This window comes from Parasteatoda tepidariorum, chromosome 2, assembly GCF_982258835.1.
Source record: "Parasteatoda tepidariorum strain Cologne lab strain chromosome 2, Ptep-v5.0, whole genome shotgun sequence".
Classification (NCBI taxonomy): domain Eukaryota; kingdom Metazoa; phylum Arthropoda; class Arachnida; order Araneae; family Theridiidae; genus Parasteatoda; species Parasteatoda tepidariorum.
Window position 1 is genome coordinate 99101731 of NC_141756.1, and position 16866 is coordinate 99118596.

At 30.2% G+C, this 16866-nt stretch overlaps 2 protein-coding genes across 3 annotated transcripts in view; one reads left to right on the top strand and one right to left on the bottom strand.

Annotated features, from left to right (window-relative positions):
- The window catches only part of LOC107440341 (calmodulin-alpha), a 51131-nt gene extending 40593 nt beyond the window's left edge, over nucleotides 1-10538 (top strand). The window contains exons 4-5 of the mRNA XM_071177888.2: nucleotides 2225-2467; nucleotides 9665-10538. Coding sequence (XP_071033989.1) covers nucleotides 2225-2467; nucleotides 9665-9696 — 275 coding nt within the window. The 3' untranslated portion in view covers nucleotides 9697-10538. The remainder of the gene's footprint in view (nucleotides 1-2224; nucleotides 2468-9664) is intronic.
- A 3185-nt stretch (nucleotides 10539-13723) lies between these two features.
- The window catches only part of LOC107440333 (WAP four-disulfide core domain protein 1), a 54988-nt gene continuing 51845 nt past the window's right edge, over nucleotides 13724-16866 (bottom strand). For both annotated transcript variants that reach the window (XM_087157847.1, XM_087157848.1), the window contains exon 7: nucleotides 13724-15812. In XM_087157847.1, coding sequence (XP_087013973.1) covers nucleotides 15770-15812 — 43 coding nt within the window. In that variant the 3' untranslated portion in view covers nucleotides 13724-15769. The remainder of the gene's footprint in view (nucleotides 15813-16866) is intronic.

Genomic DNA, 16866 nt, shown 5'->3' on the forward strand with positions numbered 1-16866 from the left:
TTTGCGCGTTTTTTCATAGGAAGTATTATTATTTTTAATAGCTTTTAAAATTGTGAATTCTTTTCTTAATGTATCGCATCATAAACTGAAATGTATTATCAGCTTCTTCCTACCACACCCTATGTGGCAGAGAAGTGGGGAGAATTAGTGTTCCCTCAAATACATTTTTTTTTAAAAATCCCGGTTTGAAATACTCTATTAAATTGCGTAAAAATTGCAGCTTATAGAGAGAAACTGATAACAGATTTAAAATATCCAAGGACCGTTTAAAAATCTGATGCAGCAAAAAAAAGAATTGTTCTCAAGTTCAGTCCTTAAATACCAACAGAATATTTTGACTGGAATAAACATTAGCTGACCAATTCACTGATTTTATCTAGAGATTTTATTTTTATTTTTTTTAAAGTGGTCACAAAATGAAATTCGGGCTTAAAGAAAAAGTTCCTTATAAGGACCTTATTTTGACCATATGCATAATTTAAATTATATGTATAAAAATTTCGACACTAGTTTTTGAATATAAATGGTAATACAATCTGATCATTGCCGGTGACAAGACTACAAAAGAACAATCGTGCATTGCCAGTTCTTCAATTACAGGCTGCATGGTGCATCTTTTGCAGGTGAAGAAAGCAAGAGAATTCATGTCGGCCTTTTTCCTGAAACAGATACAGCAATCATAAATTACGAAATTCAGAATTTGGAAATCGGAAATTTTTTTAATTAAACCTTTCTAATAGCAAAATACATTTAAAAGTATTTAGACGTTTCGAGTTTGTCTTGCTTTGTATAGTTTTTCTTTTTAATATTATTACATTCGATCGTTTTTCTTCAGTAGGTGGAATATTTTCTTCGACCGAATGTGGCCACAAATTACATTAAAAAAACTGATTCGGACGTCAGTCGTCGTTCAATCTGAGCTTTCGATGACATATGCTGTCTAACTCACAAATTGACCGTTCAGGGATTGCTTCAAGCTGACGTTTTGTAACGCCGACCTGTCCTAAGAAACCAGGCCTTTAGAGAGATCTTCTAAAAAAATTAATTTAACGTTTTTTTCGTGATTCTAGTTTTGAATGACTATAAGCGTCCTAATATCTATAGTAGGCCGGGATAGCCTGGTTGGTAGGGCGTTGGGCCCATGTTCAAGAGGTCGTGAGTTTGATCTCCAACTGCCGAAGACTTCTTCTGTAGTAAACGGTGGCTGGTGCACGTTAAATATGTCTAATCACAAGATCCTCCATTGTTCCCGTAACAAATTATACTTCTGGGGGCACTGAATTAGAGATTGATCGTTCTCTGGTTCAGATCAAAATTACGATCTGTGGATGAATGAATGGATATTTCAATAGGTTCGCCTTTTAAACGGGAAGTATCGTGTGTGTGGCTGAAGTCGTATTCTTGGCTATAGATGGCGCCACTGAAAAACAAGAAACGCACCCTCTCTGCCGTAAATTGTCAAGTGGCATTTGAAACAACAACAACATATCTATTGTGATTTTAGTGTGTGTGTTTATATTGAAAATGCCTTTTTAAAAAAGTAACAGTTAATATTTTTTTATACCGAATGTATTTTTTTTCCTGTTACCTATCACTTAAACTTTAAAAAAGCATCGTGCTTTGTCTTTAGATCTAAATATAAATGTTTTGCTAGCCATCCTAAATATTTTGGTTTAGCAAGCACAATTATTGCGAGCTATCAAATGTGCTGATTTGGTAGGGAGACTTTCTTTTTATATTTAAAGTGGTAATAAAATGTATGCTTTAATCTTGGTTTAACCCTGTCCATAACAGCGAATTTCGATTGAAATTTTTAGTTCAAGCAGGACATTAACAAGTGCGATCTTAGACAGTAGAAGCAACATACTTCTTCGTCATTTAAAAAATAATGATTGCTAAACGTTTAAAAGCAATTAGCTTTACATTTCTAGTGGTCTGTAGCATTTGTTGAATTAGTGTTACCAAACTGGCCACACTGTACCGAATTACTGCACTGCCTATAAATATACAAAAGTTCGAATAATATTCTTGAAAAATATTAAGTATTTGAATCCTTAAAATGATTTCCGTTGACAATTGTAAAATCAATTGTTATATCGCTATCACTACAATAAATCTCAATCAGAAAGTGCAAGAAACGGCAGCTTTGTTTTCTTTCATCGATTTACAAAAATGTGAAAACCCTCCCACTATTTAACTAAATAAAAAACATCGTATTTGTCAGGCAATGGAACGATAGAGTTCGATGAATTTCTGAGTATGATGTCAAAGAAGATGCATGATTCAGACAACGAGACAGAATTGCACGAAGCATTTCGAGTGTTCGACAAAAATGGAGATGGATTCATCAGCTCCAGTGAATTACGCCAAGTCATGACCAACCTTGGCGAGAAACTGACAGACGAAGAAGTAGAAGACATGATAAGAGAAGCAGATCTTGATGGGGATGGAAAAGTAAATTACAATGGTAAGTGAAAATGTTCTTGTATGCGGGAGATTTCCGTATCCTGATCTATGACAGAATTACTCTAAGTTTTGGCAACTTCCGGGCAGCGGTCCAAATCAAACTAAGAAAAAACATCACAGAAAGGGACCAACTCGAAAGGTATAACTCGTAGCCACCCCCGGGCAAACATGTACATGTTTTTTTCTTAAATTGCAAGTTTAAAATCCATTTCGTATCTTGGCGATTGTAGTTGGCGCGACAGATCAGGATACGGAAATATCCCCAAAAGTTCTTACACGCATTGGGCACACCACCCAATTTCGTGCTTTATTTTCACATTAACTTTATTTTCACAGTACTGTTGCAGCCATGCTCCATGCGTTATTCTTTTCATAAACATTTTCTCTAATGGAATTTATTGTTTCAATAGTCCGAATCTCGTACACAATTTTTCGTTTTCTTTCTCTCAGGAAGGTAATATTGCCATCTTTCTCCCAGAATAAACACTTTTCCTTGAAAAAGGAAATAAGTCAATAGTAGTCATATGAGATAGAGAGTTGCTGGCTTCTCTTTCGGCAACTGAAATTGAATCTCTCCTTTGTTTTATAGACACCTTTTGAGTCACTATTCGTGTACAATAACCGAAATTTAACTTCATAATTTACTTGGGTCCCTGAAAGGATGGATGTGATTTCTAACACAGCATTTATATGCAACTATTGTAATTTTTCATCTTCTTGAAAATGGGGCGATGTCCTATTGATTTTTCTTTCCCACGTGTTAGTAAACAGACTTACCTACAAAATGGAACACTTTTTTTTCCTTTTGAGTGACTATGATGTTCTGAGATAAACTAAATAAAAAAATTCATATTTTGACGGTTTGATTCACTGTACGTACTTAAAGCATCAATAACCAAGGTAAGTACTGGGTCACAAAGCTTGTCTTAATCGTAAACTTTAATAATCATTAAAAAAAATTATTGATGTTATTGTTTAACCAAGATTTTCAGGGCAGAAAAACGCAAAAGCAGAATTTTTTACTAACTTTGACCGAACATAACTTTGAAAAACAACGATGCCCCATAGAAACGAGTGCATGGCCAAACTAAGCAGCGATATGCTAATTATATACCAAAACAAAATTTTGAGGTTTTGTTACTTTCTTTGGATATACCCCACAAAACATACTTAACTTATATTTCTCTTTAAAAAGAGGACGTCGAACTTAGAAGCTTTCTACAAGAGTTGAAAAAAATTTTTAAAAGCTCTTACTTGCACGATATTCATTTTACATAACCTATTCCAATGTAAAAAAAAATAAAGTCATTCAAAAAATACGACTATCACACATTGTCTAAAGTTCAAAATAATTTCTCTTAACGAAAATGTTATAGTATATATAAATAGTAATATAATGTAGTATAGTAATAAAAATATAATTGACTCAACTTTAAATAGTTTCACCTGATCTAGGTTCTGAAAACGTAACCCTTTACAATTTACTCAACTTTAAACAGTTTTACCTGATCTAGGTTCTGAAAACGTAACCCTTTACAATTTACTCAACTTTAAACAGTTTTACCTGATCTAGGTTCTGAAAACGTAACCCTTTACAATTTACTCAACTTTAAACAGTTTTACCTGATCTAGGTTCTGAAAACGTAACCCTTTACAATTTACTCAACTTTAAACAGTTTTACCTGATCTAGGTTCTGAAAACGTAACCCTTTACAATTTACTCAACTTTAAACAGTTTTACCTGATCTAGGTTCTGAAAACGTAACCCTTTACAATTTACTCAACTTTAAACAGTTTTACCTGATCTAGGTTCTGAAAACGTAACCCTTTACAATTTACTCAACTTTAAACAGTTTTACCTGATCTAGGTTCTGAAAACGTAACCCTTTACAATTTACTCAACTTTAAACAGTTTTACCTGATCTAGGTTCTGAAAACGTAACCCTTTACAATTTACTCAACTTTAAACAGTTTTACCTGATCTAGGTTCTGAAAACGTAACCCTTTACAATTTACTCAACTTTAAACAGTTTTACCTGATCTAGGTTCTGAAAACGTAACCCTTTACAATTTACTCAACTTTAAACAGTTTTACCTGATCTAGGTTCTGAAAACGTAACCCTTTACAATTTACTCAACTTTAAACAGTTTTACCTGATCTAGGTTCTGAAAACGTAACCCTTTACAATTTACTCAACTTTAAACAGTTTTACCTGATCTAGGTTCTGAAAACGTAACCCTTTACAATTTACTCAACTTTAAACAGTTTTACCTGATCTAGGTTCTGAAAACGTAACCCTTTACAATTTACTCAACTTTAAACAGTTTTACCTGATCTAGGTTCTGAAAACGTAACCCTTTACAATTTACTCAACTTTAAACAGTTTTACCTGATCTAGGTTCTGAAAACGTAACCCTTTACAATTTACTCAACTTTAAACAGTTTTACCTGATCTAGGTTCTGAAAACGTAACCCTTTACAATTTACTCAACTTTAAACAGTTTTACCTGATCTAGGTTCTGAAAACGTAACCCTTTACAATTTACTCAACTTTAAACAGTTTTACCTGATCTAGGTTCTGAAAACGTAACCCTTTACAATTTACTCAACTTTAAACAGTTTTACCTGATCTAGGTTCTGAAAACGTAACCCTTTACAATTTACTCAACTTTAAACAGTTTTACCTGATCTAGGTTCTGAAAACGTAACCCTTTACAATTTACTCAACTTTAAACAGTTTTACCTGATCTAGGTTCTGAAAACGTAACCCTTTACAATTTGCTCAACTTTAAACAGTTTTAAAAGATCTAGGTTCTGAAAACGTAACCCTTTACAATTTACTCAACTTTAAACAGTTTTAAAAGATCTAGGTTCTGAAAACGTAATCCTTTACAATTTAAAATCTGTAGCACTATTGTGGGGAAAATATTTTTAATGGATTTATTTCTAGATTACTTATGTAGATGGTTGGAAATAAATTCTAAAACTAAAACACACAATTTAAAGTAAAGAAAAAATATAAAATTAAAAAAATGACCATCTACCAGTTTTCTATCTACAAAATTCTTAACGGAGGCTTTTTAATTTCACAGGTATAGGCATTTATAGGTTAGATTGTATGACGTATATATAATATGAAGTACTTCAATTTGGCTATGCAATCTCAAAATTGGGTGTCATTGTCTAATTAATTTTTTTAATTGTTTTTAAAATTATTAGATTTTCTTTATTGATGAAATGGCTTGAAAATCTAGATTAAAGTTTGTAAAATCTGAAAATTCTGAACTTACTAAAATTTTTATACCTGACAATTCAAAAAGTTTTCAGCATTTACAGAATCATAATTTCACAAAATTAACATTTTATCAAATTTGGATGAATTTAATAATTAATAAAAAGTGTTAAATTCATTCAAGTTCTTTATTATATTATGTATTTGTCTATGGGCCTACAGCTTATAACTTTTAATGAAAGAATTGTTGTATTTTAAACAATCCTTTAAAATATATGAAGAGAAACGTGACACATCAAAATGACATTAGAGTGACAAATTTTGAACCATAATAGCGGTTAAGCAATAAAAGACAACATTTTAAAATTTTGCTTACCTCACCCCCCCCCCCCTTATTTCGGAGATAATAAATCCGAATTTGATTAAAAAAGGGGTATTTTTCTTCCGAAATAAGTGCGTTTTGGGTCAAAATAACCATCATCCGTCCCGGTTACAGTTAATGGCGGTTAAGCAATAAAAGCAAGCTTTTTACAAAATTTCTTACCTCACCCCTCCCCCTATTTTGGAGAAAATAAATTCGAATTTGATAAAATTAAAGGGGGTATTTTTCTTCCAAAAAAGGTGCGTTTTGGGTCAAAATAAGTATATTCCGTGCCGATTACAGTTAATAGCGTTTAAGCAATAAAAGCAAGCTTTTTAAAAAATTTCTTACCTCACCCCCCTATTTTGGAGATAACAAATTCGAATTTGATAATTAAAAAAAGGGGGGGTATTTTTCTTCCAAAAAAAATGCGTTTTGGATCAAAATAAGCATATTCCGTCCAGGTTACAGTTAACTGTTATACATATTTTAAGAGATTTCTTTGAGATATTATCAAAGCACTTTTCAAGAGCACTTTGAAATCTGACCAACCGTTCAAAAGTTATAATATATATTTTTTTTTTAGCTGATTTTACTTATTTAGCTTAATATTGAGTGGCGTATATTTAGTGTCTACGTTGTACCAGCAATCCGGTATCTAAATGTTACCATTAACCATGTGTCGTGATCAGTTTAATCTAAACCCATTTTACTTAATAACCCATTTCTTTCAGTAAAATGTAGCATTACTGTTTCCGGAAAAAGATACTTTGTAACGATGTTTACGAATAATAAAAGACGCATTATTACTTACTATTTCTGAAATAACATTAATATTTCTACGAATAATTAAAGCAGGATAAACTGTGTTGCAATACAATTGTAATGAAGATATCATGTCGTTTTTCTATCTTAATTGTCAACATATGTCACGAACTATTTGGCTTTTGAGTCGTTCAGTCAATCAGTTTTATTGACAACTTACATCCCAAGTATCCGGATTTTTTTTCCTTCCTCCATTACTTTTTCTCAACCTTTGTTTACGAAAATGATGCATTGATAATTTCATGAGTTTGAAAAACGTGATATTATCCAATAATGTAGAAATTACAATAATATTTTTTGAAATATCACTAATGTAAAAATCTTTACTGTACTTTAATAAAAATGTAATGTTCTTTAATAAGCGTATTATCGATAATATGTTGTTTTTCTTCTTTTAAATGTAATCTTGATCACAGAAATATTAATAGCTGCTTTTTCTTCGACGAAAACAATTTTTAAAGCTACTAGAAGGCTCCACCCCCTGCTCGCTTTGCTCACCCCCCCCGTGGTGTAGCTTCTCATACATCAGTACGAGGAGTAAGAACTATTTATATCTATTTTTTACAATAAATTATGATTGGATTGCTACCTATGCAAGAAAGGAAATGGAAAATAGGTTCTCTTCGTGACCTAAAACAAATTTCTTTTCAACAACACTCAGTGAAGATGAGCCCTGCCCTAGAAAACAAATTTGCAATTAAACAAAAATTATGTTTTAACCTTTACTGTTCAAGTTAAGTAAGTTAATGAGAAATTTTTTACATAATTTCAAAGTATCTTATTTTACATGGCAAGATACAAAATTTGAACGAAATCGGTTAAATAGTTCCTGAGTTATCGAATTTTAAATATTCGATTTGAAACATTCAAAATCAAATGGTTAAAATTCGATAATATATTTTTAAATTACATACTTTAAAATGACGTCATTTTAAAGCATGCAATTTTAGATGACAAGATACAAAATCTGAGCGAAATCGATCGAATAGTTCCTGAGTTGTCGAATTTTAAATATTCGACTTCGAATATTCGAAATCGAATATTTGAAACTCGATTATATATTACGTATTTTTAAATTACATACTTTAAGATGACGTAAAAAATTGTACACCTTACTATTTGAAATTTTTTCGACTTTTATTAAATAAAATAATAAAAAATTAGTTAATATTTATTAAATTTTATTTTTTTACTCGGAATTATCTTTGGATAAACTAATTTTATAATTGTGTTCAAAAATTTTTCAATTTTATTTTAAAAATCTCGAGATATGACAAAGTACTCAAAAAGTAAAATCAACATTAAGGGATCCAAACTTTGGATCGCTCTCTTGACCAAACTATGGGGGGCCGAATTCCCCAGATTGCGGTTACCCCCTATATTTTAGGGTCAGAAATCCGGATGAGTTGAAAAAAAGGTATGTTTATTCAAAGAAAGTATGTTTTTGTGTCTGATTTCGTAACTTTAAATATCGTCTGCACTAATGAATTAGCATATTTGAGGTCACACCCTCAAACTATCAAGATTGAGTCCTGAAAAGTGAAGATTCGATCATAAGTTATTCAGAATGATCCCTTTTTTTTTCTTTTTTTTAATGCTCATAACAATTGAAAGAGCATTTTATGCCGTGAACTTTAAAATTACTTAAAAAATATATATTTTAAATGAAAAAAAGACAGTAATGCATTTTTTTAATTATTTTTTATAATTTAATCTGGAATGAAAACAAACAAAAAATTTTTATACATCTGAAAACTTAGCATGGCATTTGTGCATTTCCTATAAAACGCACCACAATTGTCTTTTGTAGATAAGTATGTAATTTAAGGATATCTTTCACACAGTAGTTTTTATTTTGAATATATTTAGATTTTTTCCTTTTTTAAAATATGAAAAAAAAACTTTTTTTTTTCAATTTATTGATAAAAAAAAAGTATTTATTTATCTAAAAAGTGAATACCGTATTTGTTCTCAGCTTATAATATGCATTATAATTTATCCCTGCAGATTATTAAAGTTAGAAGAAGATTATTTATCTGATGATTGTATATGATATTTCTTCACATCTTATAATAGGCATTATAATTTATCCCTGCAGATTATTAAAGTTAGAAGAAGATTATTAATCTTATAATTATATATGGTATTTTTTCACATCTTATAATATGCATTATTATTTATCCCTGCAGATTATTACAGTTATAAGAAGATTATTTATCTGATAATTGTACATGGTATTTCTTCACATCTTATAATATGCATTATAATTTATCCCTGCAGATTATTACAGTTAGAAGAAAATAATTTATCTGATAATTGTGTATGGTATTTCTTCACATCTTATAATATGCATTATAATTTATCCCTGCAGATTATTACAGTTAGAAAAAGATTATTTATCTGATAAGTGTACATGGTATTTCTTCACATCTTATAATATGCATTATAATTTATCCCTGCAGATTATTACAGTTAGAAAAAGATAATTTATCTGATAATTATAAATGGTATTTTTTCACATCTTATAATATGCATTATTATTTATCCCTGAAGATTATTACAGTTAGAAAAAGATTATTTATCTGATAAGTGTACATGGTATTTTTTCACATCCTGTAATATGCATTATAATTTATCCCTGCAGATTATTACAGTTAGAAGAAGATTATTTATCTGATAATTTTGTATGGTATTTTTTCACATCTTGTAATATGCATTGTTAATTATCCCTGAAGATTATTACAGTTAGAAGAATAATATGAATTACTTATTATTTCAGAATTCGTCGTCATATTGACATCAGCCAAGTGAGAGCAAGTGAAATGAGAAAAATTTAACTGATGCTGATAAGCGATGTTACTTAAGAACTGCTGGTCTAAAAATATTCTCTTCTCGGTGTATTTTTCTGTTGAAAAGGAAAGATGGAAGAACTGTTTATCTCCCTCTCACCAAAAATAAAATAAATCATTGTCCAAATACACACAACGCCTACAACTTGGTCTAGTGTGCCAGCAACCTCCTTTATTCTATTCTATTCATGCTCCATAGAATTTCATATGTGTTCGAAATTTATTTTTACTCACCTGTGCTGTGGCGCAAATTATTCTTAACACTTTTTTTTTCTTTTGCATTTGTGTCGGTCACAGTTGAAGGACTTATGACGACAAACCACATGAGCAGATTTGAAAATTAAAAAGAAAATAAATAAATAAAAATATAAAAAGAGAAAAATGTTTCTTTTTTTTAATAATCAGTGTTTTGGAGAAATAAAACACTAATTATCTAAACATCTGAAGTGCCCAAATTATTCGACGCACAATAAGATTCTATGTAAAATCTTAACTATCAAGAGATACTATACAGCTTTATTGTTTTTACGAGACTGAAACACGTTTGCACTTGTTTACGTTCGTGTATCAATTGGTTAACATTGTAATGCAATACGTTAAAAATAAATACAAATAGGAAGTATATACAAAATCTCCCGAATAAAAACCCATTACATGTATGTTTAAATATTAAAGTATTGCCTATAAACTCCTGCAACACATGTAATTACAGTACAGAACCCGTTATCCGGAAATCAGAAAACCGGAAAACCAAAAAACCGGAACGAAATTCAATAAATTTTCCCTGGATTTAAAAAAAAAAAATTTTTTTTCCTTATAAGATTTTAGGATTTTTCTTTCTTTTTTGAAGGATGTTCACCTTATCATCATTTTGGAAATAATCATTAGTGTATTACTTCATCGTTTTTCTCTTCTTTTTAAGATTATTTCCAAAAAATTTAATTTTTTAGTTGGGTTTGACAATAAAAAAAAGGCTTTTTGTAGCGATTCAGAAAACCGGAAAAATCAGTTATCCGGAATAGCGATGGTCCCGATCGTTCCGGATAATCGGTTCCCTACTGCATTAATGAGCTACAGCGCGTCTAATAATTTGGTCTAATTATTATAATATACTTATATAATACCTGATATAATAAATATTCTATATTCATATAATATATCATCCAATTTATTCAATTGTCGAATTTATATCATATATCGCCTAATTTAACTAATTGATACACGAACGTAAGCAGGTACAAACCGGTTTCAGTCGCGTAAAAACAATAAAGCTGTATAATGCCACCTGATAATAAAGATTTTGCATAGAATCTCATAGTGTGTCTAATAATTTAACCAGGGATTTTAATGAACGATCATCACCGGGCACGGTAGGCGACAAATGGCGATTAAAAAATTGTCTGCCATCTGATCGCCATTTTTTCGACAAAATCGCATTTCATGTACATTTTATTATTATTATTATTATTTAATATTGAATTATAATGAATACTTAATAATATTCTTAAAATTGCTTTATTCTACACATAAAATTTGTCTCAATTTTTTCATCATGAATTCTTTTTTTTTCTTCGTATTTCTATTTTTTTAACGTGTGGCTTCTTTCATCATAAAGTTTTCAATTTTATCATACACTTGTAACACGTGCTATTACTTAAATAAACAATTTTATTTTATATCTTTTTGTATTTCATTTCCATTTCAATATTTTTCATGAAAGTAAATTATGATAAAAAAAAGTTGCATAGTCTCATAAATTTTAGCGTCTCATAAATTTTACAATGACATTTTTCAATATTACAGGAGTCTCCTGTGAGACTTGGTAGTGATTTTAACAAGGTCAACATTTTGGCTTGATAACAATGTCGTGCATAGTCAAATTATTATATTCTTCGTTACTGTTCGTAATTTTTAAGGCCAAATAATAATATTATTTAAACCAAATTAGATTATTTTATTGTTCGTTTGTATTTTTTTAATGTCTTGATTATTAATTATTTTAATTGGGTATACTATAGCCTACGTCACAGATCGTGTTATTCCTACTAAATTTAGTAAACAGCATTTTCTGCGAACCTGATTTCTAACAACAAGTAAAAGCATCAAACGAAGTGTCTTGTTTATAAGTCGCTACTCGCCAGGTTGGAATTGTATTAGTCTAGTTCCTTTGGAAATAATTTATATTGTTGTCTTACCGAAGTTTATAAATTTAGTAAGCATATTTAAAACTCAGTTTATTAATTAAACTAAAAGGTAAATGTTATTCCTAGTAAGTGGAAGTAGTTGTGCTTTTTTCATATTATACCCAATTACTAAACATTGCATATTGTAAATGACTTCACTAATAGTATTTGTTGATATTTATTACATCGTAATTTTAATAAATGAACATAACTAATAAATATAAATAAAACTATCATACTTATTATATTTAATATACATTAATTAAATATTTATAAACGTTAATTAGTTAATTTTTTGTAATTTATTTTTGCTTCCTGATCCTGCGGACTAAAACAGCTAACTGTGATTTGTTTTTGACAATTGACTATCTTCTTTAGCACAATTTTCAGGTCCTTCTTAACTCAAAAATTTTATATTTTCTATGAAAAATATGTTAAAATCAGTTTTTAAAATTTACAAACGAAAATACGTTGAAAATAATACATTTCTTTTTAATACTTGCTGAATACCGGTTTTCCGTTCGGGGTGAATATAAAAGAAGAAAATCAATAAATCAATACTGAACAACACTAAGAAATCATGCAACAAACTGAAAGGCATATATAGACACAATTGAAAAGCTTAGTGGAAGAACCAGGTAAGTGACATTTTTAGGAGTATTTATAAATTGTAAAAAAAAAAAAAAAGGCTTTCGTTTCTTCTCATCCACGTCTAGCAATTCTTGAAAATAGGCGCCTGTTTTTTAGCTCTTGAAACAGGTCGACTGTTATTCCGATTTATATTTTTTAGGAGAATGGAAATTTTTAATCAGTTAATATCATAAACTATTAACACATATTGGAAAATGTTGGATGATGGTGACCATCAAATGATGCAGAAACATCATGAGTCGCACTGTTTATTGAAATAAAATAAGGGAGGCTGGAAACTATCAAAATAATAATAACCTACCACAAACTCAGGTAATGAAAAATCAAACAAAAAAAATAGCTATTAATACTACAACTTAATACTCAATTGTTTAATACTTTATTATTTAATAGAGTTTAATATTTTTTATTTAATAGTACTATAATTTTATACTTTTGGTAAAAACGCATAAATTTAAGAAGTTTTTTTCCTAAATTTTTTTAAATTGTCAAAAATCAAAAAATGTACTTAATTGGTGCAACATTGTGGCTTTAATAGCATAACTATGTTCGCTTGAAAAAATTCTCTTATACCATTCTCAAGAAATAACAAGAAGCTTAAATATTACATTTTTTATTTCATCATTATATACATAAAAAAGTTTCATATAGACAAGAGATAAAAACAATAATAAAATTGAGAAGAACACATATCACACAGTTTTCATTCAAAAGGTCTTATCTTACTCTGGATCTTTTCTTACAAATATATCTTACAAGACTTACTTGCATTCATTTCAACTTCTATGCAGTGTTTGAAGAATAAGATGAATTCATAAGTAATGTTGCATTTATGTTTGTTATAAATAAGGTAAGTTTTTTACTTTTAGTTTCCACCTTAGATTGAACGTTTTTACGATCATTAATTGAAAGAAATGGGATGAGTTTCAAGTTGAGCACATCAAAATTTAATAGTCCGTAAAGTACCAGTTTGACAATTTATTGTTAAAAGTATACTAGATTTTAGTTATTTGTAACTAGAGAATATGTAAGTTGTAAGCTAGATTTTAATTTATTTGTTATTTTAGTACATGTAAGCTGTAAGTTAGAGTTTGTATCATCGGTTGCTTTGGTGATATTATAGAACAAATTTTTGTGTAGAAATAAAGTGTTAGGTTTCTTGCTTGTTTTTTTTTTTTTTTTTTTTTTTTTTTTTTTTTTTTTTTTTTTTTGAAAAAATGGAGTCAGAATAATTTTATTTTAGTTAAGTAGTAGTTTTTAGTAGAGAACGACAAAATATAGCACTTTCTGGTGGAGTATCTTAACATTTATATTTTGGTAAATAATCACAGAAATCGGTTGAAATGTTTCGTTTTTTAGCAGACAAAATTTTAGACATTGCACCAAATATTTAAAATGTTGCTTTCGCGATTGAAATGCGTTTTCTTTTTACCAGATTTTAGGTGACAAGCATTGTGGATTATTAAAAAAGTACAAAATGCAATTTTTCTTGTTCACATTCTAAATTTTACTTTTCCTACATTCTATTACCAATTTTCCTGTGGTTTCGGTCAGCGAACTCAAAATTGTTTCAACTTCAAGTCACATCACTGGTGGGGAGCTAGGGGTCATGAGTCCGATCCTGGCAACCAACAAAACAACCAGCATGAGTACGCAATATCCTTTTATAGATATTCTTTTTATAGGTAATGGATTTGTGCGGGCGTTCGACCATGCCAACCGCCATCTATCAAAAGGTACCTCGTGCGTGATTGAATCAAGTTAGCATGTCTTATATACTAGTGAATTGATGTTTAATTTTCGTAGTGGTAGTTACGCCACAGATTAAAAGTTTGGACAGAGGATTACCAGTCCTCGTCGTAAGAACAGGGTCAAATTTGCATAGCAATACTATCATGGCCGGTCAAACAGGGAGCCCCTTAAAACGGAGCTAAGAGCTTGGTCATGATTGGGTGATGTGCTTCAAATTCGAAAAGGTTTTTCATGGTTCTGATTAGTGGGTCTACACTCATTTATCACGTCAGTTACTGATCCACGCTGACCTTAAACAGTGAAGTAATCATGCTACTGTTGAGTAATTGGTAATCCTGCATCAGGATATTTCTCTTGCGAAACCTCTTTAGTGACATAAGAATATGACTTTCGAGCAAAATTGCATCCTAACATGAATATTCGCTGTTCCTAGTTTAACAATATGTTGCCACGTTGAACTTCAAACGCCTTACAAATGAATGCAGTCTGCCTCTGAGTAGGAGATTACTGATACCGATTGAAATACATTCGAAACTACACTGCCACCTACAAGGAGGAAATCGAAATTCAATGCATGGTCACTGAGTTTTGGAATGTTAAACTTTGATGTGCACGACTTTGTATAATTTATTTGCATTTGATATGCACGATTTTTTTTTGTATTACTGTAAAACCTAAAAATACAAAATTTTAATTTTTATGTATGTTACAATTTAGCATCCCGCAGTGGACTGATCAGAAAGACACTGTTCTCAATAGAGCACACACCACTGGCTTCGTTCTGTAAGTGGGTGGGTGACCATTTTGATCAGCTTGCGTAGGGACAGAGGGTGCTTGGTATCGGTCCTAGCTAAACTGCTCTACCATAAAGTGTTCGACTTCTTGCGCAGGTCGTCCGCCTATCAAAGCAGGGGATCAAAATTGCGATGACATGTTTTCGGATCATCCTCAGGGATGTTTCCTAGACAGTCGTCAATAGCCCATTGTCCAGCTCTAGTGCAACATAAATAAAGTACCTAACTACAATTTAACATGTTAAGCCTTAAAACAGATAGCAGAAAGAATTACCCTTTTACAAAATGACAAGATTTTAAAGTCCAGCTTTAAAAATCAAAAAAATTGGTAATAGAATTATTTTATTTAAGAATTAATAAAAAGTTTCTTCAGTTGCTATCTCTTATATCTCAATAAATACTCAAAACTTCGTAAGCTATAAGGCATAGCCTTTAACAGACATACTTTTTTAAAAGATTTTCCGTCTGAAAAAGATGTCTGAGTAGAAAAAAGTTTAGAAAGCTGTACCCTGAACAATTCTCATCATTTTGGAATTCATGTTATTGTTAGTATAATAAATTCAATCCTCCTGTCGAGTCACTTTGTTACATCCTATTGTGTCATAAAAGACACTTCAGTCCTTTTTATCACAGTCAAAGCACTTCCTTGTTTTTCTCAAGCAGTGACTTTACACTCCACAGAACCTTCCACGCATATACTAAAAGAGAGAAATTAGCTACAGTTAAATTATTTATAGCGAGAAATTAGACACAGTAAAGCTGCTTTAAGCCAGAAATCAGACACAATGAAATTATTTATAACCAGGTATTAGACACAGTAAAACTATTTATAGCCAGAAATTAGACACAGTAAAGCTATTTTAAGCCAGGAATTAGACACAATGAAATTATTTATAACCAGGTATTAGACACAGTAAAATTATGTATAGCCAGAAATTAGACACAGTAGAGCTGTATCAAACCAGAAATTAGACACAATGAAATTATTTATAACCAGGTATTAGACACAGTAAAACTATTTATAGCCAGAAATTAGACACAGTAAAGCCATTTTAAACCAGAAATTAGACACTATAGAATTATTTATAACCAGGTATTAGACACAGTAAAATTATTTATAGCCAGAAATTAGACACAGTAAAAATTTTGGAAACCAGAAATTAGTACTCATTTCAGTTAAATTATTCATAGCTAGAAATTTAGCTTCGTAAAATTATCTTTACCCAGAAATTAAACGTAGAAAAATTGTCTATTTTCAGAAAATATAGCCAGTAAATTTATTTGTAGTCAGTAAAATTATTTGTATCTCGAATTGAAAAGCAAGTTTCTGTCATTCTAGAAAATATAAGAAGCAGTTGAGTATTTAATATAATTTATAATATGGTAATATATTATTTACTGCTTCTTCAGTTTTTGATGTCAAGCTTTAAAAATTTGAAACTTTTACACTATAATTTTAAATTGAGATGGCTCTTAAGACGTTTCGAAGCACTATGATTTGAGGCAAGATAGCTCAGAAGACGATTCACCGGGCTCATTTTACAAAATTAATTAACCTAAGCGCATAATGCTTCCAGTATATTTAAATACTGCTGCGTAGTTAGTTCATTAAATTAAATATTCTAAGTGATAGTAAAATAATGGTTTAGAGCAGTGTTTCCCAACCTTTTTTGTACCATGCCCCACCTAGGCCTTTCTAAAATTCTTATGCCCCCCTATGTAACATATACATAATTTTTAATATTAAAAAAA